This window comes from Papio anubis, chromosome 3, assembly GCF_008728515.1.
Source record: "Papio anubis isolate 15944 chromosome 3, Panubis1.0, whole genome shotgun sequence".
NCBI lineage: Eukaryota > Metazoa > Chordata > Mammalia > Primates > Cercopithecidae > Papio > Papio anubis.
Genome location: NC_044978.1, coordinates 36,409,612 through 36,437,061, shown reverse-complemented (window position 1 = coordinate 36,437,061; position 27,450 = coordinate 36,409,612). Strand labels below are relative to the sequence as shown.

Here is a 27,450-nt window from a genome sequence, read left to right as displayed (position 1 = left end):
AAGAGGCTAAGGGGAACTTGCTGCTTTATGTTCCCAAATTAAAGAGAGGTTAAGAACCACTCAGAGAGAGAGAGAGAGAGAGAGAGGAAAGTGGCAGGGGTGTGGCATCTTTTCTCAGCTATGATGGAAGCAGAGATGTCCATTTCTAAAGCAGATCTGAAATTCAGGGAAAAAAATACTCTGTCTCAATTGCCTTCCTCCACCCCTGCACCCTACGCAGATTTTTACACTTTTGTCGTTAACTTATTTTTTAAGAATTATTTTTTAAATGGTCTTAAAATTATTTTTAATTGTGGTGAAATAACATAACATAAAAATTTAGCATCTTAACCATTTTTTAAAAGTTTTTTTTTTTTTTTTTTTTTTGAGACAGAGTCTCTTTCTGTCACCCAATCAGGAGTGCAGTGGTACACTCTTGGCTCACTGCAACCTCCGCCTTCTGGGTTCAGGAGAGTCTCGTTCCTCAGCCTCCTGAGTAGCTCGGATTACAGGGGCGTGCCACAATACCCAGCTATTTTTTGTATTTTTAGTAGACATGGGGTTTCACCATTTTGACCCAGCTGGTCTTGAACTCCTGACCTCAAGTGATCTGCCCACCTCGGCCTCCCAAAGTGCTGGGATGACAGGCGTGAACCACTGCGCCTGGCCTAACCATTTTAAAACAGTTTGTTGACATTAAGTACATCCACATTGTTGTGCAACCATCACCACCTTCCTTCTCCAGAACACTTTTCATCCTGCGGAACTGAAACTCCATACCTGTTCAATCAGAACTGTCGGTTCCCCTCTTTCCCTAGCCCCTGGCAGCCATCATTCTACTTTCTGTTTCTATAAGTTGGACTCCTTTAGGTACCTCCTTTGGTGGAATCATGTCATATTTGTCTTTTTTGTCACTGGTTTATTTCACTTAGCATAATGTCCTCAAGGTTCATCCGTGTTGTAGCATGTGTCAGAATTTTAAAGCTGAATACTATTCCATTGTATGTATAGACCACATTGGTTTATCCACTCATCTGTTGATGGACAGCTGGGTCGCTTCCACCTTTTGGCTCTTGTGACTATGCTACTGTGTACATGGGTGTACAGAAATCTTTGCTTTTAACACTTGTAGGTCCTGGTCTGAGAGACAGCATACTAGAAAGAAAAAGTAAATCACCGTGACTGTGTATCATAAGATAATCTAACTCTGCAACTCTTCAGTATTTGGGTATGATAAATAGTTGAGAATGATCCCTTTAAGTGCATTAGGTAATGTTGTCACATAACTGAGATTATCCAGAATTATTTTCAATTTTCATGTTATCTGTAGCGTGGCTAGAAGTATTATATATACTTCTTTTGCAGTAAAAGAATATGGTACATGCTCTTTTCTTCCTTCCTTCAATTTTCTTCTGAAGAAGTTAGAACTCAGCAGGGTTATTGTCTAACAAAGATCAGTAATAAATCTTCCAACTCACTTTGCAGTAAGCGGAGTCCAGGGTCAAAAGTAATAGTCCTGCCATCTGTCTGTGTGGACTGCAGAATTCCCTCCGCAGCCTGTTCAGCAGAAGCACTGCTCCTGAGCCCGGAGCCACAGCATCACCACATTACAACACAGGCTGCAGTTCTGGAGGTTCAAACTTGCCCAGGCACAGACTATGACCCTTGAAATATCATAACCTCCTACAGAAACAGCCTGACATTATGTGATTGGTTTATACTTTAAAGCCTTACACATCATTACTAATAAGTTCCATTGTACTTGCAAGCAAGAAATTTGCTGCAAGATATGGAAGATGGGAGAATGGCTGAACTTAGAAAGAACAACATTTAAATAGTAAGTTAGAACATTTAGTATGGGGATGGGCACGGTGGCTCACACCTGTAGTCCCAGCACTGTGGGAGGCCGAGGCAGGCAGATCACTTGAGGCCAGGAGTTCGAGACCAGCCTGGCCAACATGGTGAAACCCTGTCTCTACTAAAAATACAAACATTAGCCGGGCATGATGTTACATGCCTGTAATCCCAGGGCCTCAGGAAGCTGAGGGATGAGAATCGCTTGAATGTGGGTGGGGGAGGTTGCAGTGAGCGGAGATCGAGCCACTATGCTCTAGCTTGGGCCACAGAGCGAGACTCTGTCTCAAAAAAAAAAAAAAGGAAAAAAAAGAAAAAAAGACATTTAGTATGGGAAGTTATGAAATGTTACTATCCTTGTATCTTTGTTAACTAAAAATTAACTCTAAGAGACTGTAGATATGATAGTATAATAATTAAACCGTAATAAAGCAATTAGAAATAAAGACATATTGCTGGGGATGAGAACAGAGAGATTCAGCTTAAACTCATCTTCTTCTCAGAGTTGCTGATCCCATCCCCTTAGAAGCCCTGTAGCTCCTGACCCTCTATTACTGACATTCCTCAGGCCTCCTGGGAGCCTTCCACCAGTGTTAGCTGAGGGTGTGTGTCTCCCTCTACAGTTTGACCAGCTCTTAAAGGGAAGGCTGTATCTTAGCCATTTGGTATCTTCCAAAGGAAACAAAAGGTTACTGAACTGGACAGAACTGAACCAAAAGCACAAAGGGATCAGCTTATGAGGCATCAACAGATCAAAATTGGGGCTCACAAAGAAAACATAGATATTGAAACACCTGAGGTCATTCACTATGATGTCTGCAGCCATATAACATTGACCATCTAGGAAATAAATAAAATGGCTAATTAGAAAAAGAAGACCACAGAGGAGAGAGAGAGAGAGAAGGGAAGGATGGAAGGAAGACTGGTTTTTCTAAATTTATGACAAGTAATATTAAATATTTTATTCTCCCACGCTGTAATTCAGCTGTCAGTCATTCTCACCTTTCGTTATGATGCCAGTATGTTCTAGAATTTCAGGATTGCTCACAATCCAGAACCGTAGAACTAGAGAGAGCATTTCAAATACATTTGGGAAAAAATGTGCTTCAACTGGGTTTTCATTTTTTTTCCCCAAAGTTGGGGGAAATAACAATTTCCAATTGACAGCCAACTAAACGTGAAAAAGAAAATGAAAAAGCATCAAAACCCGAAAGCTAGGTCCATATTGGAGGATAGAGGAAGATCTTTACATTTTTGTTTTTCAGGACTTGAAGTGGGATGGAAATAGCCACTATGTAGTGTTACTTAAGTAGGTAAAGAAGCCCCCTTTGACATAAAAAGCAAAACTGGCTTAAAAGTTTCTACCTTCACCTTGAGGACATTATGCTAAATAAGCCAATCACAAAGGACAAATACTATATGATTCCATCATAGGAAGTACCTAAAGTAGCCAGATTTATAGAGACAGAAAGTAGAATGGTGGTTGCCAGGAAATGAGAGGGGGAATGGAGAGTTAATTGTCTTTTTTGTTGTTGTTGTTTTGAGATGGAGTCTCCCTCTGTCACCCAGGCTGGAGTGCAGTGGCATGATCTCAGCTCACTGCAACCGCTGCCTCCTGGCAATTCTTCTGCCTCAGCCTCCTAAGTAGCTGGGGCTACATGCACATGCCACCATGCCCAGCTAATTTTTTTGTATTTTTTAGTAGAGAGAGGGTTTCATCTTGTTGGCCAGGCTGGTCTCGAACTCCTGACCTCAAGTGATTTGCCCACCTTAGCATCCCAATGTGCTGGGATTACAGGTGTGAGCCACCGCACTGGGCTGAGAGTTAATTGTTTAGTGGGTACAAAGTTTCAGTTTTGCAAGATGAAGTGCTCTGGGGATGGATGGTGGTGATGGTTATACAACAACGTGGATGTATTTAATGCCACTGAACTGTATTCTTAAAAATTGTTATGGAGCCTGGGCAATTTAGTGAGACTCCCATCTCTACAAAAAACTTAAAAATTAGCCAGACATGGTGGCTTGTGCCTATAGTCCCGTTACATGGGAGGCTGATGCAGGAGTGCTGGAGCCCGGGTAGTGGAGGTTGCAGTGAGCCGAGATAGTGCCACTGCACTCCAGCCTGGGCAGCAGAGCGAAACCTTGTCTCAGTAATAGGAATAATAAGAAGAAAATGGTTATGGACCAGGCACAGTGGCTCAAACCTGTAATCTCAGCACTTCTGGAGGCCAAGACAGGAGGATAGCTTGAGGCCAGGAATTCAACACTAGCCTGGGCAACATAGTGAGACCTCATCTCCACAAAAAAAAGTCTTAAAAATTATCCAGGTATCATAGCATACACCCATAGTCCCAGCTACTCAGGAGGCTGATGCAGAAGGATTGTTTGAGCCCAGGAGTTTGAGGCTGCAGTGAGCTATGATCACACCACCACACTCCAGCCTAGGTGACAGAGCAAGACCCTGTCTCTTAAAAAAAAAAAAAAAAAAAAAAGTTATGATGGTAATTGTTATTTGTATTTTACCACAACTGAAAAAAAAATTCTTCTTCGTTCAAAGGATATGGGAGGCAGATTTCGTAGTGGATTGATGAAGTGAATTGAAACTACAAAAGTTGTGGTAGAATAAACTAGGAGAGCTGATTTGGAGGTTTTAGCAGGAGTGGTGGTGTAGCCATTCACACGCCTCGCTGAGTGGCATAGCGCTGCTGACTGTTTCAGTGGGTATCAGCACAACCCTGGCCCCCTGGCAGTTGCGGGGAAACTGTGAGTAGAGCCCAGGCTCCCTTCTCATCCTAGTAGGAAATCCTTGAAATGAGTTGAGTGCATTAATTACCGCATTACCTTATATTTCTAGCTGCCTTGTTTGCCACTCTTTGGTAGGACTTTTGGGGGAAGAGCTAACGGACTCTGCAGTATGCTGACTGTACCGGTGGCACTGACTTCTGTGGCCGTCCTGCCTGCATGTCCTGGTGTGGCCTGTTGATTGGAGCTGGTGGGAAGGAGGGGATGATGCAGTTTGCTCATTGGCTGGGTTTGTTTATCCCTATTCTTTGGGCAGTTTCTTGCCTCTGATTTGTCAGCGTGTGCAGCCAGTGAGTCCCACTGGGATCCCATGTGCAGATTCCACTGCTCTGAATGATTCCAAAACACCACCCAACCCGGCCCGGCTTTGTTTCTGAATGGCCCAGCTTTGAGACAGCAAGCATTTGGGAAGTGAGATAAGCTAATTTACATGTGTAGTGATAACCCTCTTTAAAGGACTTCAGCAGTCACTCTTATAACACTGCTTTGGAAGGATCAAATGCGATAAAGTGGAGAAAGAGACTCCTCAGGCACTAGGCAAATCTGAGGATGCCGGGAGCCAGTGGGACTGTCCCTGAATGGTATCAGTTGTCTCATTTTAATGTTGTTTGGGTGAAGTACTGGGCTCTGTTTTTCCTGTAAGGTGCTCAGTCACAGCCAGCCCAGGTTTTCCCTTAGGAATATCACCGAATTCTCTTCGTTTCTGAAACACAGCTTGAGCTGTAGAGATGCCTGCTTCCACAGCTGGGCTGCCCCTGGGTTGGGGCACCGTGGGCTGCTCCTATAGGGCCAGGGCTCAGGCCCCTGGAGGCTCTCTTGCCTAGTGAGAACATGATTCCCATCCATCATCTCTCAGATACAGCTTTGGGGTCACCAGGGGACTTGGCCAGGCACACATAGCTTCTTACATATCTGCCCCCATTCCTGGAGAAAACTCACAATGCAAGCACCATGCTGGTAGGGAACATTTGCTACGTCTCTATAGGAAGCCCAGTAATATGAAAACCCACAGACACTAGAGTGAAAAGGAGTCAAAGAGAACCAGGCTAGCCTATCAGTTCAACACTGCTCTAGGAAAGTCATAAAATGATGTCCATGAGGCTCATTTTCCTTACCTGTCCAGTAGAGATCATAAGAGTAATTTTCTCCTTCACTTTTCCAGCAACAATGTCCCTGGATCTAGGCTGAGTGAAGAGAGTCCCCGAGGGTTGAGGAGTGAACAGGATGAGTGTGGGGTTTGGTTCATGTGGGGTGTGGGAGAGCACCGCAGTCAAGGGTTGAATGTAGCGGAAGGTGGCACTTCTATGAAAGGAATACGAAACAAGTCATTTCATTTATCCATCCTAGGTGAATGCAGAGGAAGTTCTTTGAACGTGCTGTGTAACTATATCAATATACAGATTTTTATGCATGGCCTTTTAATTTATGAATTATAGGAAACCCAGTTTTCTGTCTTAATAAATTGAGATTCCTTTTTTGGCATGAGCTTTTAAAGGGTGTTGAGTTTGACAGATTTTATTCTCACCCTTTCTTTTTTCTCTTCCCCTCTCCTCCCTTTACACTGAACTTGAACTGCAGTCCCTAGATAGGATTCCAATAAGGAGGCTACCCTTTCAGCTTGGGAGTTTATTTTATGGCTGGCAGGTGATTGTGTTAACATGAAATAAACCCCGAGGTTAGTAAATAATGTGATTGTTAAAGATTGGTCTTCAAAAGAAGGCAACCATACTCTTGTAAAAATTTAACCTTATAGCCAGGAAGTGACATTAACGTTGGTTAACAGTCTTGCTGCTGGTTATAAACTCAGAAGCAGACCCAGAGATCAGGAATTTAGTCTGAAACCTGATTCTCTTTTGTTCACAGTGAATCACATACATTTGGAAAGGAAGAGCATTGTAACAACATCCCTATTTTAGCTAGTCTCCCTTTACCAAAAAACAAATGGGAAAAAAATGCAGCAGTTTTCAGGTTATCTTTCCTCCACGCAGCCTGGATGTTTGCATCCAGAGATAGAAATGGCTTCTGTATTTAACAGCCAAAAAAAAAAGTTTCTAATTTCTAGTCCGATAAAGCCACCTAAAATTATAAATTTTGATCAGTGAAAACCTGCTGCAGCCCAAATCTGGTTTTGACAGAATAGCTATCCCCTATTTCATTAAATAAAAAGATTCCCTGTATTGTAAGACATCCTGATTCCAGAGATCAGGAAAATGCAAAAACAAACAAACAAACAAAAAAGTATCTTAGCCTTGGGGAAATGTATACAGCACAAGATTTTTCTTTTGAAAATTTTGAGTAAATAAAATGTGGGACACTACCTTACTCCCTCCTAAAAGATCTACTGGACATATGTAAACTTTTTGAATGAAATGAAATTTTTCTTTTAGAAAAAATATTTAATGATGTTTCTGAAATACGACTTTATTGGTTCTTTTACATCCATAAATCAGGGTTGGGGCTCAATCTGCCATATCTTCAGAGTTGTTTTTTATTTTCTCAGTTCAAATCTCTCGTGATTCTTGTTAGGCCAAGACATCCATTTCCAAATTGGGGCTTTTAAATGTGGGCAATATTATTCTAAGAGGAAAGTACTAAATTAAAAACATTTAAAGTATGTATTTACAGTCCTCCCTCCATGACTGCAGATTCTGCATCCTCAAATTCAACCAACCACGAATCAAAAATATTCAGGAAAAAAAAGAAAATAACAGTACAACAATAAAAAATAATACAAACTTACAAATACAGTATAACAACCACTTACATAACATAATTTACATTGTATTAGGTATGACAAGTAATCTAGAGATGGTTTAAAATATGCAGGAGGTTGTACATAGATTATATGCAAAATTTTATATGAGACTTACATGCAATTTTATATGAGACTTGAGCATCCTCAGATTTTGGTATCCTCAGGGGTCCTGGAACTCATCCCCTGTGGTACTAAAGGATGACTGACTTTACAAATACTTCTCAGCTTATGATGGGGCTGCATCCTAAAAACCCATTGTAAGTCAAAAATGTTGTAAGTTGAAAATGTGGCTGGGCACGGTGACCCACGGCAGTAATCTCAGCACTTTGAGAGGCCGAGGCAGGTGGATCACTTGAGATCAATAGTTCAAGACCAACCTGGACAACATGGTGAAACTCCATCTCTACAAAACATACAAAATTTAGCCAGGCATGGTGGTGCATGCCTGTAATCCCAGCTGCCGTTGGGAAGCTGAGACAGGAGAATCACTTGGACCTGGTAGGCAGAGGTTGCAGTGAGCTGTGATGATGTCACTGCACTCTAGCCTGGGCAACAGAGTGAGACTCTGTCTCAAAAAAAAAAAGAAAGAAAATGCATTTGATATCCCACTAAGCCCACAGTAAACTTGAAAAATCATAAGTTGAACCATCATAGGTCGGGACCATCTGTATATTAAAAGTTATATAATATTAAAATAGGTATGTTTTATTATTACATTTAAGGAAATATAATATCACTGTAGAAAGCTTGGGGAGATGATAATCTTTTAATATTTGTAAAACTATGTTAAGAATATCTGTTAATCACCAGATTTATACATTGGGAATTGTTCTCTGATAAATTAGTGTTGCATTTTGATCGGTTTTAATTATCGACTTTCTCCATCTCTTTTTATTTGAATTTAGTAATCTTATGTGTCCTTATTTTTTTTTCCAGATTACTATTTTGGACGCAAAACGGAGCATGAACATTGGGATATTTCTTAAGCAATTTAAGAAGTAAGATTTTGCACGCTTTAGTCATATCCCTGCTGTCAGTATCAAAGTCTGTGGGGGTGACTGAGCTGAAATTCAAATCCCTCACACCTTCAAATCCGTCTTAGAAGCATGGCTTGATGAGTCTGGAAGTGACTGTCACTTTCTGCTGTTTTCCTTCAGGGAAACATAACATGGTAGCTTGAAGTATATGGAGAATTGCCCCAGGGCATCCATTCAAGCCTGTCCCATCAGGGACACCTTCAGAGTCACCTTTAGTGTCGCCCCTTCCGCGGAGGTTGGGCTGATGAGTCAAATAGCAGTTGGAGTTTTGTGTTCTGAAGTGTAAGGAGAAGGTTATGCAGGGGTTTCAGTGAGACCAAAGGGGATTATTTTTCTCGCAACAGAAGAGACTCCCCGTGGTTGTTGATGCTTTCAGCCTTTTTGGGATGCCCAAGGATGGTGGTCTGGGTGAAGGGCCCTTGAGCGGAGTGTTGGGGTTCCCTGTTTTGAGGCAGTGGGGCTGTTCTGAGCACTCACACAAAACTGCCAGCCAGACCGGGAAGGAGGTGGGTGGGAAGGAGGGTGGATATTTGATTTCCACTGGCTTGCAGCTCTGTTGGCACTCTAGCAAACAGGAAACGGAATGTGATTCGTTGTCGTTTCAAGGTCTCCTCGGTCCATTGTAGAAGATATTCATCAAGGAAAAAGTGAGCATTATGGATCGGAGACCTTGCGAGAATTTCTCAAGTTTTTGCCAGAGTCAGAAGAGGTAAGAAATTCAGCGCATGAGTTGTAGATGTTAGGAGTGATCATAAAACTTAGTATTTGTAAGCATGTCAAAGCTCACATGGAAGGCCAGGAGCGGTGGCTCGTGCCTGTTATCCCAGTACTTTGGGAGGCAGAGGCAGGTGAATCACCTGAGGTCAGGAGTTTGAGACCAGTCTGGCCAACATGATGAAACTCTGTCTCTACCAAAAATACAAAAATTAGCCCGGTGTGGTGGCAGGCACTTGTAATCCCAGCTACTCAGTAGGCTGGGGTATGACAATTTTCTGAACCAGGAAGGTAGAGTTTGCAGTGAGCCAAGATCATGTCACTGCACTCCAGCCTGGGCGACAGAGTGAGAATCTGTCTCAAAAAAAACTCAGAGCCAGAGCTTTCTCACATAAAAGTCAAAAGTGACCTGGTAGAAAGAACATGGCTTATGGAGTCAGAGAATCTAGATTCAGATTTGAGCTGTTCCCTTAATTGAGAAAATGGAGCAAGGTTCTTAACTCCTGTGAACTTTAGTTTCCTCACGTGTAAAGGGAGGATAATGATGCTGACCTCATTGGATTGTCAAGATGATGAAATCCTGGTTATGCATCTAACATGGCACTTGGCGCATGGGAGCACAATAAATTTTCATCATCCAAAGAAAAGGATTCCTTTTCTATCATCTAAAGATGACCTTTGCATAGTATAAACCCAGGTTATTTTATAATCCATATACTTTTAAAAAATAAGATGAAAACAATCATTTTTGAATAAAGATGCTCTAAAATTTTGGAGAGGTAGGTAAACTGTTAATAAAATGTTGTCTATATAATTAACTCAAAGGCAGAAATTGTTGTGATAGTAATACATACTACCATTATATAAAGTTATTTATTTTGTTTGGACTGACTGAATTAACTGCATTATTGAATGGTTAGGAGCTTGATAGAAAAAAAAAACCCAGAAAAACAGTTGTATAAAACCTTCCAAAATTTTGATATTGTCCTTTATGTCTAAGGAAAAAATTCCTTGAAAAATTTCAGTAAGAAATTACACAAATGCCTATGCTTATAAATACCTAAATAATATAGACTCTTACAAAGTTTTTTACTTTATAAGTAAAAGTAATGGATGACTTTTTTTTTTGAGACAGTCTTGCTCTGTCGCCCAGGCTAGAGTGCAGTGATCTCGGCTCACTGCAACCTCCACCTCCCGGATTCAAGCGATTCTCCTGCCTCAGCTTCTGAAGTAGCTGGGATTACAGGTGCATGCCACCACACCCCGCCTAACTTTTGTTAGAGATGGGATTTCACCATGTTGTTCAGGCTGGTCTTGAACTCTTGACCTCAAGTGATTCACCCACCTTGGCCTCCCAAAGTGTTGGGATTACAGGCGTGAGCCACTGCACCTGGCCAACTTTTATAAGTAAAAAGTAAGGGTGACTTTTTAATATGTTATCCTTTTCACAGGCACTTCTGACTTCTCCCTCCCCTTTCCCACTCTTCTTCCCAGACATAATTTATGTAGCTTTACTTTAGTGTCATTAATAACAAGAGAGATATAATTGTATTTTTTGTTTTACATTGATTAGTGTCAAACTCACAATGCCAAATTTAGGATCTTAGTGAGTAACTAGAGATGTAGTTACATCTAGGTATTCCTATTAACCTGGGCGCTCTCTCTCCCTCAAGTTTTCTCTTTGCACATTAAGTGTAATTAACCCAAGCCAAGATTAATTAGTGGCAGTTATTCATGTTAGTAGTAGAGTCTTGAAGTCTTAAAGGAAAGGTACATTAAATCATAACTTATCCTGGATTGTACATACTGAACAGTACTTAATCTTTTCTGTGAAGGATAGGAGTTCCAAAATCTTTGTTAGGATAGATAGTTTTTAATTAATTTGAGTTTTAAAACGATGTACTTGCTCTTCAAACCTTATTCCTGCTTGGGCTGTTCTCAAGGCTCCTTTCGGACCTCTCTGCGGGCCCACTCCTAACTGACCTCATCGTGTTGTTAAGTGAGGATCAGATTTGACAGCGCATGTGAAAGTGCTCTGAAAAGCTTTAAACTGCTAACTAAATCAAAGTTAGGCACCACGGAGGCTGGCAGCTCAGCTTCACGCAGCGGTGAGGTGGGAAACTGAATATAATTTTCTTAATATCTTCATTTCTCATTTAAAATTCAAAGGTGATTAGAAAATGCAAAGTGATTTTTCAAAGAAGCAAGTAAGCTGTCAAACCTCATATTTAAAAGAATTTTGTATCTTTGGGTTGTGTGGGGGATATAATTCAAAAGGAAGACTGTTGAGGGCAAGGTGATGAAAACCCACCCAGGCGCTGCCTTGAATCACCGAGACTTTGTCACCCCCAGTTAGCTAACCCGGGAGACGGGGTCCTGCCGAAATGAAAGTATTGGCCTGGAACCCTGAAATGCCTTCCCAGCCACTGAGCCAGGCAGCAGCTGTTTCTCCCCGCAGCCTCCTGCTGCAGGGCCATCCTCAGTCTGAATATCTGGCACGCTTGGTCACACTTCGCCTCCTTGTTTACATTACTGACTCTGGGCTTCAGCTCACCACACCCTCCAAACTCAACTGGGAGTTTCCTTCAGCAGGAACACCCTGACAGTCCCCAGAGCCGGCCGGGGCCCCTTCCTAAATACTCTGGGGTATCTGTGCTGCGGGAGGGGGTCTGGGGAAAGCCGAAACCGCTCCCTGACTGCTGCCCACTGTAAGGACAAACTGTTTTTGTGTCCCCTGGCACCACTCAGACCCAGGGCCAACCCTGGAGTCTTTGGGTCTCTGGATGGAGGTTGGAGGATGTGGAAGAGGCCAAGGAGGAGGCAGGGCCAAGTAAGAGAGGTTTAGGAATGTGGCAGAAATATGCTAAGAAATTCGTAAGTGGACACGTAACCACGTGGCTCTCAGCCTACGTGTAACATTCTGTGCCCATTTTTAGCGCAATTAAGGACTGAACCTTTATTGAGTGCCCCCGTGTACCGGGCACTGACTGGACAGGGCAGAATGAAGTGAGATGAGATAATGTTTTGAAAGTGCTTAGCCTAGTGCCTGGCACATAAAAAATCAATCATAGCTATGATTCTTTTGTGTATTTTTCATTTAATCCTTGCGGCAATCTTATAAGACACTCCTTGTTTTACAAATGAGGAACTGAGGCTCACACAGGTTGGTTATACCTTGTCTGGTGTCACATGATTGCTGGGTGATACAGCAGTGGGGTGGACTTGAGCCCTGATTCCGCTGAGCCCAGCGTGGTTCTTTCTGCCGCACACCACTGCCTGCCTTGGAGGAAGGAAGGGCAAAGGTTGTCAAAACCCCGCCTCGCACTGCTGGCCTGCCAGCCTTTTCATCACCTCTGCTATCACAAAGTACTGGTGTGAATAAGTGTCACTTGAAAAATACTGTAATCTTATCAGCATGCTGAAAGATATAAACGGAAACAGCCCTTTTCTCCTGCCTTCTCAGCTGACAAGCCAACCAAAGCCAAGGTTAATTTGTTGTTGAGAATTTCTCTGCCCTCTACCACAAATCTTTTATCTGGCACGTCTGTTCATCTTTCCTCTAATGTGCGGTTCACACTTGCAGAGGAAGAAGGTGGGCCCAGAAATGAAACTCTGGGAGGGTGTTCTTGTCCAGCACAGAGTTCCCAAGCCAGGGAACCCCCCACTGCACCTGACCAGCCCTTCCTCTGTTGTGGGCTGGTGCTAGACATAGTAGAAACTTTCTGTTCTCCTGAAGCAACTTGAGTTGCCTCTGCTGGACATTTGTAGTATCTCTTTCCCACCTTCTTCGTTGACTCGGCTGCTGGGAGTGGAATGACAGGAAGCTCGTGGGTCTTCTGTTGGGTGGGTATGTTTGTGGGAAATCCTGCCATTTCAAGCCATGTGACTGGAATTAGATAGGATGAAGGAGGCGTGCCCTTTGGAGTGTGAGAGTCTCAAGGAGCCTGCTCTCACTGTTACGACAGCAACCAGGCACAACCAGGGCCATAATGAGTGTCTCTTGGCTCAGCCCACAAAATTATGCCTAACCATGTTTAATAAATGTTTTTTTGGTAATGAGAATGCATAATAATTATAGGGTCTGTTCACCTTTCTTTTCTACTTCCCTGCCACTGTGAAGATACAATAATCCCTCTTAAAGAACATAAATCGCATTTTGAAATTGAACAAAGAACTGTATACATGGCATTTAAATTAAATATGGTCTTTCCATCACCCTTCTCTTGAAGTCCATAAATTTTTTTTAGCTTTTTACGTAAGTGAAGGAGAGTAATCATTGCTCAGTTACAGTTTAGCACATGTTTAATAGAAACATTTCCCAAGTTTACTTAGCATGACCTGTTCTTACACTTTAGACTGAAAACCATGCTGTGATTTTCAGAGGCTTCACACATGCTACATATATGGTCTTATACAACCTCCCTCTGCCCCTGCCCATATATAGTGAATTGTTAAACTCTAGTTCTGAAGGGGTTAGAATTCACCGTATAGGTTTCTTAGCGCAGAAGCCAGGGACCGATTTGGGCTTAGCTAAACCAGAAGTGCCATGTGCCCTTAAATTTAATAAGGCTACAAATGGTCAATTCGCTTTGAGGCTCTACCAGTAAGGGAAATGCAATTATACAAATGGCTATTTTCTGTCCTTAAATAAAGAAAATAGTCTTAAGAGTCAGAATTAATACTAGGGTGTGAACTCAAAGTGTTACATTTTATATTTTCAAATAATTGAGGTAGCTGTTTCAGTTTGTGGATCTTTGCAAATACTCCTTTCTTTATATTTTTGAACTGTCATTTCCTATTTTGCAGGGAACTTAAAATCATGTTATTAATCATAACCAAGAGGGGTGGAAGAGAATAAGCTTTATAAAGAATAATACGAAGTATTAGCTACTTACTGGCAACAGTTAGCTGCAAAGATAGGCTGTACAGTATTAAGGTACTACTTACCATAAAGAATTTTGTTGGATGACTCTCTATTAACAGTGGACTTAGAAGTAGTTTTGCCATGGGAATGGCCCAGTGTTCTGTGTGGGGAAGGCATGATTTATGATCTAATGTTGTTTGAAAACTTTCCTTTCGTCTCCACTCTCACCTACTTGCTATTTGGCTATATACCTATTATCAGAACTCTTCTCTTTTTCCTGTATTACGGTTGAAGGAGTAATTGTTTGTGTGTTTAAAAACTTAGTTTAGTTTATTTTTTAAAGAGTAATCATGTTCATTGTAGATATCTTAGAAAATAAAAATGAGCAACAGAGGAAAATAGCAGACAACTGTAATCCTATCACCTAGTGTATGTGGGGCTTTTGGGGGGAGGAGTTTCCCTATGTTGCCCAGACTAGTCTTGAACTCCTGGCCTCAAGTGATCCTTCTGCCTTGGCCTCCCAAAGAGCTGAGATTACAGGCATGAGTCACTACCTGGAGATGTGGGGCTTTTTCATCTTTTTCCTGGGTATGTAGGTGTGTGTATGGGAGAGTTGGAGGTTAATAGCTACCTCTTTAAAAAATTTATAGAAATGGCATCCTGTACATACTATTTTATTGCCTGGTCTTTTCAGGCTAGAACCCTGCTTTTCCAGAAGCTGACCTCCTTTCCAGGCATGCACAGTACGACTCTTCTGCCAGGGTCCCTGGGGGCAGTCTTAACAGTGATCTTCCCATTGTTTGGGCAATTTTCCTTTTTGTCTTCCTGCTGAAGAGCAGATATGTACTCACCTGAAGATACAGTAGTCTCTTCCTTTAAAGCTATTATATGTGAAGTGGGATTTGGCCACAGAAAGAAAATCTGTGTTAGATCTTACTCAGTCTAAGTATTTTATATACAAAATACTCAAAATAAGATTTTTTCTTCCGTTTATGACTTAAAGAACCATATTATAATGACTCTACAGTCTTTTATTTCTTCTCCCAATGATCTCATTTCCAGATTATTGCTTACAGAAAATTTTCATCCTTAGAACTGATTCCTTTTTAGTCCCTCCCTTTTGTAACCTTCCTGAGGATTCTGCTGGCTCCAGCTCTCCTGTTTATGCAAGACTATATATCTGTAGCTACATAAGTGACACTAACTCTTTGCTTTCAAATTTGTGAGTTTGTATTTTTCTTTTAAAAAAACCAAATAGCAGATAGGAGGATTTCCTTTTTTGTCTTTTCTAAATTAATTTGAATTTAGCACTAAAATCCTATTTTTTTAAGAAGAATTCAAAGATGAAATTTAAATAATCTTAAATTTTAATCTTAAAAATTAATCTTAAACTTTAATTTAAGTGATTTTATCTACCCCCCGTTTCCATTTGTCTTTTAGGTAAAGAAGTTAAAAGCGTTTAGTGGCGACGTGTCCAAGCTGTCTCTGGCAGATTCCTTTCTGTACGGCTTAATTCAGGTGCCAAAGTAAGGATACAGCCGCTGGTCGTTAGTCTTCGCACAGTAAGATTTTTAAACTAATGACATCAGATTCTACAGTTTTACTTTTTTATTTTTCAGCTATTCACTTCGGATTGAAGCCATGGTGCTAAAGAAGGAATTTCTACCTTCTTGCTCTTCTCTATATACAGATATCACAGTTTTAAGAACTGCTATAAAAGGTGAGTCAACATGTGATCCTTCACAGAATTTCTTTTTATTAATTTCGATAACATTTTTTTTAAAAAGCCAAATGAAATTGGACATGGAAAGTCCTGAATTTCTGGTATACCCTTAAAAGGGAAATGAGATGTTACTAGGGATGCACTTAAGGTTTATTTCCATTGACATTTTTCCCCTGTAATGAATGTTAATTTGCATATTACCCTCCCACGGAAGGGAGTTGCTTTCATCTCAGGCTTCAGAGTCAACCTTGCTGGTTACCACTTGCTCTTGTTCCTCTCCTGGATGAGCTTTCTCTGTGTATGTTGGTATGTGGTGTGGGCTACGCACGTACACAAAGCCCAGGCCCCTGGCCCAGCTGCCTCTCTCCTCCCTGTCATGGCCTCCGTTGGTGGCTGGGACCCAGCCTTTCCAGAAGCAGACCTCCTTTCCTGGGGTCACCCGTGTGACTCTTCTGCCAGGGTTCCTGACGTTTCTGTTCTGTGGTGTCATCTCCCACTCCTCCATACTCCAACTTCTGCTGAGCTATTTAAATTTGAGAGGAGCAGATAGGCCATTTTCATTTATTGGACAACTCTTTACATTCTTGCCTGCCCAGCTTGGACAGCCTCTTCTCAGAGCTGCCCTGCCATCTCCTTCCGTAGGGGTAGGAGCTTTGGTTTCTGGCATCTTGGCACTGAGAATCCCGGCGGAGTTGCAGCTGGTGTCTTCTCAGCTCCCGGCTGTATTCTCTGGCCCTTCCTGACACTCACACTTTTCAGCATGCGTCAGCGCCAGCCTGATTTCCTTTTGGTCATTTTCTGTATTTCTAGTTACTGTTGTAGAATTGTTTATTCCTATTTGGTTTTTCGTTTACTTGCTCTGACCTGTTTTGAGATAAAATTTTTCTCTTTGGTCCATCATATTTTCTTCATTTTAGAGAGGAGACTAAGAAGGAAAAAGATTTTTTAAAATTTCAGTGTAGAGGCCTTTAACATTTTTTTTCCATACTAACACTATTGCAGCAACTTTGGAAGGTTTGTTCTGGAAGAATATGTTTTTATATTGAGCAATGCAAACTTGTGGGCATGGGAGAAACATTTCTTATCTGGTCACCCTTCAGAAACTGGCCTTCTTAGATAACACAACATAGGCAGTGATCCAACTGTAATTTTTTGAAAGTATTATCAGACTTAATGGAGAATATTAACTTAAAATGTCAGTGATGTTTTATTATTTATTGATAGTGTAATTTTAATAATCAAGTTTTCTTTTTACTTTTCTAAATGTATTAAAAATTTTTAATTTTGTTTCTTTGCATGGGTGTACAAAGGATTTGGTGTTAATAAAGAACTAGTTTACCAATCTATTACAGTGATAAGTTTCTTTCTAAAGCTTTCAGCCAATCCAAATGAAATGTGTGGCTTTGAATAAAATGAAAAGATTCCCTGGATGCCTGGGCCCTCGCGGTTTGTGCTTTGCAAGTTATTTACATGTTACCCCAGCTTGTTTATTTTTTTATCTCTTCATAACTCATTGACTAAGCAAAACGTTGCTTGCTGTTTTCATATTCCATAAATGCAGTCTCAAAGAGACTGCATACTCAAAGAGTAGTGGATATACAAGGAAAAATTAAATAACTGCTGAGAGGGAAGTTAACTCCTATATCACGGGATACTGCTTTGCATTAGGCTTTTGCATTTCTCACTAATTGAAAATTTTTATTATTGAACTATTTTGTGCTATTTAACTATCATACCTATTTGATTTCCAAGTAAACACTATGACATAGATTGCCGGTAGCAAATGATGTGTTAGGTATCCCATAGAATGTATTGCTTTGTTTGTTCAGTTTTATATACAGTTTAAGGTCACAGCTTGCTTCAGACACACTTGAATTTGGATGTGGTAGCTCTCTTTTGTGCATTTGAAGCTGAAGGCTTCTCTAAGATGCTGTGATGTGTTCTTTTTGATAGAACTGATGTCATGTGAAGAGCTACATTCTATATTACACTTGGTGCTTCAGGCTGGGAATATCATGAATGCAGTAAGTAAAATCCAACGATTGTAATGTTATGTTTTCAAGCTTATTTGTCTATCTAAAGGTGTTTGTCTGTGTGTGTGTGTGTGTATATATATATATATAATATATACATAATTTTTTCTTTTTGATTTGTCTTCTTTAGGGAGGGTATGCCGGCAATGCAGTAGGATTTAAACTGTCTTCTTTGCTCAAATTGGCAGACACAAAAGCAAACAAACCTGGGATGAATCTCCTGCACTTTGTTGCACAGGTATGTGGAAATGATTAGGACTTAGAGAACGCGTATGAATACCCCTTGGAAGCAGTGAAATTTTTCCCAGGCATAAGATAGTGTCAAGCAGGGTTAGGAAAGGACATGGCAAGTTCCAAGACAGTTCTGTTTGCAGAAGCACCATTAGCAGATTCCTGAGTTGTACTGCACCCAGGGCTATAGGACGAAGGCAAGTGGGAGAGTGAAGCAGAGAGGCTGGTGAAGCCAGCTATGAAGGATTTAATTGTCAAAGGTGGGGAATTTGGATTTCATGCTTTAGCAGTGGCGAACCAACAGGAGTTTGTGCACAGTGTAATAGCTTGACTGGAGCTCTTTTGTTTTTGTTTTTAGGCAAATAAGGCACTATGGAGGCTGGGTTAGAGTAGAGAAAGAACTAGAAATAGGAATATACCTCTGCAGAAGTTGGCTGTAATTGTTTGGTGAGCGTTGAGGGAGGGTACTGGTCATAGGGACAGAGAATAGAGAGGATGGAGGATTGAAATATTCCTGATGTGGAATTGACTAGATTTGTGACCAGTTATGTGTGGAAAGATCACTTCTGTGTTTCTCTGTGAACCATGCATTTGAGCGCCATGCTGCTAGCACGGGGTTTGGGATCTGACTCTCGCCATTGCTTTTTTTTTTTTTTGACTGGGTCTCTATAACACCAAAACAGAGAGGTACAAAGTGGAAAATCAAAGACAGTTGTCTCTGTTTTGAAATGATCTCAACTAATCGAACTGATTTTCTTTTCCTCCATTGAATCACTCAGTTATTTTGACATCAGTGCCATAGTCGTAGCTTTAACCTGGGGAGGAAGCCATGGTGCTGTCTTGTTTTGAATGTGAGCTTCAGAACAGGACAAGACTGGGAGATTTTGACTGTCCTTTGCTAGCTGTACTTCCTCAGGCAAGTTACTTAAACCTGAAGACCCTCAATTTCTTCATCTAATGGTGAGAGTAGTGGTAACTTACCCCAAAACTAGGTAATTGAGAGTGCTGAAGGAGCTGACTCCATAAAGTGCTTATCTCAATGTTTGGCCTATGGTGAGCTCTCCATAAATAACCATACACACTATTATTACTATATTCTTCAGAAGAAAAAGGGCCATGTTTAACTTGGGACTTGATTGAAAGGTTAATTTTCAGGCATCAAAAGAAGAAAATGTGTTCCTTGCCCAGCATGGGTTATGGATAGTATTCGGGCAAAGCTCTCTTGAATCCAAGTGTCCAGACCCTCTGGGTAATTTGGTCTCTGTCCGTGTGGGGAGACCTCCTGGGTCAGTCATTGCTTCCTTCCCACCTGCCTTCCTCTCACCTTCTGAACAGGTGAAGAATCCAAACATTGCCATGGCTCCTGTACCTTCTGATTAAACTCTGTTTGCAAACTGGTTTAACAGCTGAAGGTATCTCGTTCATTGAAAGGCATGCTCACAGGTCTGGGTGGTATTTAAGCAGGATATGTTGGATTCTTTCAGAAACAAGGGGCCCTGCTAAGCTGCAGCCAAATGCTCATTAATTGTATTTTGTGTCAAGATCAGTTGCTTTGGCAAGTTAAATGTATCTTGAGAGTAGGAGAGTTCTAGCGAATCTTACTAAGAGTATCAGAGTTCATGTCTCAGTGAAATGCTTTGAATGTGTCAAGTTTAAAAACAGCAGCAGTGATTCTAAGATTCCTTTAAGCCCTAAGAAAATTATTTCCTTCCAGCTTTATCAATATAGTGAGAGGAAATTCTGCTTTTGTTCCAGGAAGCCCAAAAGAAAGACACCATTCTTCTCAACTTTTCAGAAAAATTGGATCACGTTCAGAAGACTGCTAGGTGAGCAAGTGAATTGTGAGAATTCAAGATTCTTTACCTTTTTATGAAAACTGATAAATAGTTAAAACTTTTAGATTCCAGTTTGAACTCTAAAAGGTTTTGTTTCATTGAACGTTCAGACTGTCCTTCATTTGCTTAACACAGATGTGTGTGCACCTTTGGAATTTGGGGGTTCTGAAAAATCTTTATTTGTAAACTAAAGAAACTATTTCAGTCTATTCTAATGAATATCATCAGTACTAAAACTATGGATTAAGAATTTCAGATCCCTCCACACCCAAGAGACAGAGCTTAAACAACACCGCCTATTTCCCTGGGAGTTGGTATATATCAATCAAACTTTCATGGCCACATTTCACTGTTTCCTTGTAGAATCTAACATGGTACATTTATTTTCCTTTGCATTAAAAGAGTTTGGAACCGTACCAAGAGCTGTGAAACAATTTTACTTTAAATTAGTCACTCACAGAGAAAGGCACATACAAAGTATCTGCCAAACATAAGGCTCTAATTACATCACTCTAATTTGCTTCTGATCCTAATATAGATATGTAACTCAATGTGGCTAGACTCTGTGTGTATATACTATTTTGACTTTTGTATATGTGTTTTTAAATTTATATTATATCCACGCATCCCACGGTAAATGTTCAATAACCAGCTGTTGGAGAAAAAAAGTCCTGATTTGTAGCATTTGCTGATTTCCGTGTTGTAAATACTGTCACCATGGCTGATGTCAAGCTGCTGACATATGTTATTGAATACAAATTAAGAAGAGACACCCGCAGTTGGTTCTCATGAGCGGGTTCAGCCACCGCTTCATATGTCAACCCAGTTCCTAGCATATACTTATTATTTGAGTGAGTGTATCCAGCTATGACATCTGTGAACCATATGCATATAAATAAATGAACCATAGTTCACAGCCCTGCCACTGGCCTGTACCTCAAAGTTACTGAGTCTATGACCATCTAACCACAGATTACATATCTTTCCCAAAGTGGATTATCAGTTCAAAGGTGTAAACAGTTCAGAATTCATGTTTATAGATCTCTAGATTATTCTCCAAAAAGAGTGGACATCTTATAAGATAAGAACCTTTCTGGTTTTGAATTACCGAAAGAAATTTATGTGGGAACATTTTTACCCTAATTAGTATAAAAATGTTCCTAAGAGATATATAGATAGAAATTAGCATTATATTTTTGAAATGGCGTTTCTGGTCAGAGCTGGATTGGAGCTAGATATTGTCTTAGAAAAATCCTATTCAGCAAGCTTGTTTATTTGAAATGGAAGGTGAAATACACTTGTGAAGTATAAACAGGTCTCAGATACGTGCCGGTGACCAGTGAAGGTGGAAAACTTTGTTGGACAAAGAAAAATTTGAATTGCCAGTGGAAGCATGAATGCATCCTAATTTATGAATTTCACGTGCGTTTTAGGTTTCGCCTACTCAATTTTCTGGGTAACAGAACCGTCATTCACATTCTGCCTATCTTTTGATTTTTTGAGACAGAGCCTCGCTGTGTTACCCAGGCTGGAGTGCAGTGTCGCAATCTTGGCTCACTGCAATCTCCGCCTCCCAGGTTCAAGTGATTCTCCTGCCTCAGCCTCCCAAGTAGCTGGGACTACAGGCACCTGCCACCATGCCCAGCTAATTTTTTTGTATTTTTAGTAGAGACAGGGTTTCGCCATGTTGGCCAGGCTAGTCTTGAACTCCTGACCTTAGGTGATCTGCCCACCCCACCCTCCCAAAGTGCTGGGATTACAGGCCTGAGCTACCGTGCCAGGCCCACATTCTGCCTATCTTGATTTGATGTATATAACAAAAGCATTGCAATCAATCCAACCGTTAATTTGCAGAATTAGGGCTGGCTGTGGTGGCTCATGCCTGTGATCTCAGCACTTTGGGAGGCCAAGGCAGGAAGATTGCTTGAGACTGGTAGTTTGAGACCAGGCTGGGCTACATAGTAAGACCCTGTCTCTACAAAAAATTTAAAAATTAGCTGGGTGTGGTGGTGCACACCTGTGATCCCAATTACTTGAAAGACTGTGGTGAGAGGATCACCTGAGCCCACAGGTCTCACTGGGTTCACTGCAGCCATGATCTTGCCACTGCACTTCAGCTTGGGCAACAGAGTGAGGATGTCTCTTTTAAAAAAAATAAAATAATAATAATAATAAAAATCAGCTGGGCCTGGTGGCTCACACCTGTAATCCTAGCACTTTGGGAGGCCGAGGCCGGCAGATTACTTGAGCTCAGGTGTTTTAGAACAGCCTGGCCAACATGGTGAAACCCCATCTCTACTAAAAATATAAAAATTAAGCTGGGCATGATGGCACACACCTATAATCCCAGCTACTCTGGAGGCTGAGGCATGAGAACTGCTTGAACCCAGAAGGCAGAGGTTGCAGTAAGCCAAAATCAGGCCACTGCAATCCAGCCTGAGTGACAAAGGAAGACTGTCTCAAAAAAAAAAAAAAGTTGCACATTTGTTAGCTATGTTTTAGTTCTCTGTAAAATATAAACAGCTTGCTGTGGCCACCTGTGGTGAACAACATGGAATCTGCTGTTCTCTCACTGTTACCTTTAGTGTTAGAATTATCAACATATATTGCCTTGCTTCTTGTGGGTTAGAGTTTCATATTTGTGTTTAGTGGCCCATGGAAAGCATATGAATCCCAGAATCCTGCTGGCATTTAGTTTGTAATGCTTATTGCATAAAGGTGTTCAGAGCTAGTTCATGAAAAGGTATACAGGTCCCATGGTTTTGATGATCTCACCATCAAGAGCACAGTTACAGCCTGTTCTCTTTCAACCAGTATATGTCTTTGGAAACAAATCACCTCTTAAAGCGGGAGGAAACGCAAAAGATCTACATACTACAGGGGTAGGTATTTAGATCATCATAATATCATAGATCATAAATATCATCACAGTAGCTCTCCCCTTCTGTTTCCAAGGTTGAACAACAGTTAGTCTCATTTCATATACCTACATGACACATGGCTTCCTTGTTCCAGCTGCCCACTCTCCCCTTTCTTCTTTTAGATTATCCCTGGAGAACACAGAGGCAGAACTGCACTTGTTGTTTGTCAGGACAAAATCACTAAAAGAAAACATCCAGCGGGATGGTGAACTTTGTCAGCAGATGGAAGATTTTCTTCAGGTTTGTAGGTGACTCAAGTCAGTCCCTCTAATCTCATCTCCCAGCAGCACCCCGGGGCTGGTTAAATTTGCATGGGTGTATTTGTGGAAGCAGCAGTTCCCATTCATATTTTTTTCTCCAAGTTAGTAAAAGGAACTTGGTATTTCCATGCCCATTCTTTGCAGAGAATGTTAAATGTGATCTAAGCCTGATATATATATATTTTTGGTTTTCTGTTTGTTTGACTGTTTTGTTTGTTTGTTTGTTTGTTTGGAGATGGAGTCTTGTTCTGTCGCCCAGGCTGGAGTATAATGGTGCGATCTTGGCTCACTGCAACCTCCGCCTCCCTGGTTCAAGCAATTCTTCTGCCTCAGGCTCCCCAGTAGCTGGGACTACAGTCGTGCACCACCATACCTGGCTAATTTTTGTATTTTTTCAGTAGAGACGGGGTTTCACCATGTTGGCCAAGCTGCTCTCAAACTCCTGACCTCAGGTGATCTGCCCTCATTGGGACTCCCAAAGTGCTGGGATTACAGGCATGAGCCACCGCACCCAGCCTGAGCCTGATGTATTTGTTTAGGGACAGTGCTTCTGCGAGGCTCCTGTTGTTCACTGCTCAGTTTGCACGATTGCAGTTTACTGTGGTGAACTGGTATCAGCCATGGAGTTGCACTTGGGCTATACCTAGCAACTCAGGTTTTGTTTCTAAACCAATTAAACTTTTGGATAACAGAACGAAGTGCCACAGAAATCGAGACGCCTTAGAACTTGGGCTGTCATTTCTTCACTTGTTTACATTGAAGAAACAAGCTGCGTTTTGGCATGTTTTATAATGAGAGCAGCAGAACACATGAGCGCTGTGCCCGTCAACACCAGGAGTATACAGGGCCCACAGGGTGTGTCAGGAGCTGCTCCAAATAACATCAACAAAAAACAGCAGAGTGGACATGTTTGTGACAGCTCACTGTGACTCACTAATCACATAGTCTGACATACTTCTTTTATCTTCCTTATTAAAAAAAAAAAAAAGGCACCATCTCATGCTTTTAGTCTTCAGCGAAAGGCTGTGCGATCTGAAATGTTGTTAGTGTTTTGAGACCTGTGAGGTGGAATCGTGTGGCAGGACTGCCTGGGCACTGGGGGGGAACAGTATGCTCCTGAGGTTGTGCCAGCTGAAGCCTTCGCTTCTTAATTCAGCTCCTTCAAAATATTATGACCTTCGGCAGATGCTTGATTTTGTTTGGCTCTGCTGTGAGTTTATTTTTATTATTAAACGTGCTCTGTATTTTCCTTCAAGTAAAACCAAATTAATTTTCTTGTTACAAACACCACCACCACCACCACAAAAATACTGAACAGTAAACAAATGCATTAAACAAATCCAGAAATTCAAGAATAAGGACCATCGCACATCAAGATTAAAATTCTGGATGTTTCATTCTTCCAAGTTCTCATATTAACTATTACCATCTCATAGTCAATATTCATACAGAGAAGCTTAGGATGAAGAACAGCTCTGACTTAGCCTTACCTCTGGACTGCTTTTCATAGTCAGTCTTGTTTTAACCCTTTACACTTCTTTCTGGCAGTCATTTTTTTCTTTTTTTCTTTTTTTGAGACAGAGTCTTGCCCTGTCACCCAGGCTGGGTGCAGTGGTGTGATCTCAGCTCACTGCAAGCTCCGCCTCCCGGGTTAAAGTGATTCTCCTCCCTCAGCCTCCTGAGTAGCTGGGACTACAGGCGCGTGTCACCACACCAGGCTAATTTTTTGTATTTTTAGTAGTGATGGGGTTTCATCATGTTAGCCAGGATGGTCTTGATGTCCTGACCTCGTGATCTGCCTGCCTTCCAAAGTGCTGGGATTATAGGCATAAGCAACCACTCCCAGCCAGTCTCTCATTTCTATAAGTAAAACGTTTCATACAGCTATGTACTCTTCTTTCTTAAATTCAACTTCCTTTTGAATAGGTGAGGTAAAATTCTTCAAGGTAGGTCAGGGCCAGGCCACACAGGTCTCTGAACACCAGTCTGAATGCTGGACTCAACCCTATGCCGTAAGAGGTGGGGAGCTCTTCAAGGATTCAAGCAGAAAAATAACAAGAACACATTTTTGCAGATCTGTTTCAGCATTTTCACCCTTGGGGTAAGAAACACTGAGTAGACTTGTTTGAAACTTTGGTTTGTAGCAGGCAAGTTAGAGATGTAAGGTTGAATTGGACACTACAGCTGCTAACCTGTTGTCATTCTTGCTTTGCCAGTGTAGCTTTGAACTTTTCCATTTCTGGCCCTAATCATGTAGAACTCCTGGCCGGTAACTTCAAGTGTGGTTACTGTTCAGATCCACATTCAGAATGTTCCATTTTCCCAAGTCCAAAGGGTGACTTCAGTGTGTTTAAGTTTTTCCTTCCTGGTACTCTGTCAATCCCCACAGGATCTGGAGATGAAACATACGAGGTGGAGCTGAGCTCCCATGTAGATTCTTGTCAAGAGGCCTATTTTTCTGTAGTTGAGCTGTTCTTGGCTGGAATCCATCTTTCCCCCTGTGGAAGAATGACAGGCAAAGATTTATCCTTTCATTAATACCATTCCTCCATAAAGAAAAATACAGCACGAATGCACACACTGCCTTGGGCTACTGACTCAGATGGTTACTTTCTCTGGTATTTGGTTTCCTACATAGTTTTGGTTTCCTACTACCTCTTGAGTGTGTTTGGTTTAAGAGAAGGGTTTTTAAGGGGGAAAGTGGGTTGGAGTGCGTAGGAGGTGGCACCTTCACAGAATTTCCCTGTAGGTTCCGTAGCTCTCCATGCAGGTTCAAACAGCAGTTCCACCCCTCCAAAGTGGGCAACTTCAGCTTTACCGTTTCCCAGCCCATCCCTGCTTCACTCAAAAAATGTTTTCAAATACAAGCTTTTTTAAAAACGTGACACATGTGATTTCATAGAGTAACATACTTCATACATTCCTTCTTCATCTAACCATTATTTCCCAGTAAACAAGGAAGCAACATAGGCTAGGCACAGTGGCTTACCCCTGTAATCCCAGCACTTAGGGAGGCTGAGGCAGGAGGATGGCTTGAGGCCTTCCTGGGAAACAGGGAAACCCTGTCTTTACAAAATATTTAAGTATTAGCTGGGTGTGGTGGTGCGTAGCTATAGTCCCAGCTACTCAGGAGGCCGAGGTGGGAGGATTGCTTGAGCCCAGGAGGTCGAGGCTGCAGTGAGCCATGATCACACCATTGTACTCCAGTCTGGGTAGTGGAGTGAGACCCTGTCTCAACATAAGACTTCAGTGTGATTCCAGATGTTCATTCTGCATGGGCTGTGGCTGCTATGGAGCCCTTTTTCTCTGCACCATACTGTTTCCTCATGCAGCTCCCCATGTTGTCACTGAACTGCCATGAGGAAAGTGTGTGTGACCCTTGGACATGGCAGATTCCATGCTGAAGGCCTTGGAACTCATTGGAGGAAAACAAGCTTCCTTCCTTCCCATCACTGTGTTGAGGCAGTACCAGATTGCATAGGGGCCTCAGAGACTTATTTGTCCTAGAAGAATTTGGAGAAAATGAAGAAGCGAAGAGGGTGGATTTGTAAAGGACAGTAATGCCTAGCCCTCGGGACCCCTCAGAATCTCCTGGGGTGGTGCTTTCAGAAAATATTAGTGTTGGATCCACCCTAAACTGGTGAAATTGAATGGGAGGGATGCAGGCATGGCCTGTTACCAAGCTTCCCAGCTGACTTGGATCAGCACCCCCAGTTAGGCACGAGGGCTTTGGTCCTGTGGGGGTGACCCTGACCCTCACAGAGCTCAGTTGGGATTAAGTTTAGACACCCTCTCGGTGGGGCAAAGTTGATAATGCATCAGTACAGCGAGTTGCTTCAGGGACCCTAAACTCTTGACCCGTGTAAGACTCAATTTTAAGAGGAGGAGGAACAGATGAAAAATGGATCTTCCTTGGTGAAACCAACTGTATACCCGTGTAATTTTTTTCAGTGATAATAAAAGTGAACATTTTGTTAGTGACGTTCTGCAGGTTAAAGCTCTTCAATCTATCTTGTTGCTTAGTCTGGGTCTCACATGGGAGTTCACCTTGCTTTCCCCGAGGTTTGGTCTGAGTTGAATTCTTTTCCTTTTGGCTCTGATTGCATTGGCCTTGCAATAAACCTTCCTTTTCCAAGACCCCAGAGCATGTCTTCTCTGGGCACCGATGCAGTGCCTGGCACCGCATCAGCTGACCACGTTTACCTCAGTGTGTGTTCGTTTGTTTTTCTGCAGTTTGCCGTAGAAAAGCTGAGGGAACTGGAATGCTGGAAACAAGAGCTCCAGGACGAGGCCCACACCCTTATAGATTTTTTCTGTGAAGACAAAAAAACCATGAAACTGGATGAATGCTTTCAGATATTTAGAGATTTCTGTACCAGGTTCAACAAAGCAGTTAAGGTATGGCTGGCGGCATCTGTGTCTCGGGGTTGCTTGGATTTTTC

The 27,450-nt window shown here is 41.7% G+C and overlaps 1 protein-coding gene across 3 annotated transcripts in view; it reads left to right on the top strand.

Annotated features, from left to right (window-relative positions):
- FHDC1 (FH2 domain containing 1) overlaps positions 1–27,450 on the top strand; it is a 41,164-nt gene that overhangs the window by 9,104 nt on the left and 4,610 nt on the right. For all 3 annotated transcript variants that reach the window (XM_021938869.2, XM_003899274.5, XM_021938868.2), the window contains exons 3-11: positions 8,327–8,388; positions 9,034–9,136; positions 15,446–15,531; positions 15,625–15,725; positions 17,682–17,752; positions 17,892–17,999; positions 19,748–19,818; positions 22,871–22,988; positions 27,242–27,406. In XM_021938869.2, coding sequence (XP_021794561.2) covers positions 8,327–8,388; positions 9,034–9,136; positions 15,446–15,531; positions 15,625–15,725; positions 17,682–17,752; positions 17,892–17,999; positions 19,748–19,818; positions 22,871–22,988; positions 27,242–27,406 — 885 coding nt within the window. The remainder of the gene's footprint in view (positions 1–8,326; positions 8,389–9,033; positions 9,137–15,445; positions 15,532–15,624; positions 15,726–17,681; positions 17,753–17,891; positions 18,000–19,747; positions 19,819–22,870; positions 22,989–27,241; positions 27,407–27,450) is intronic.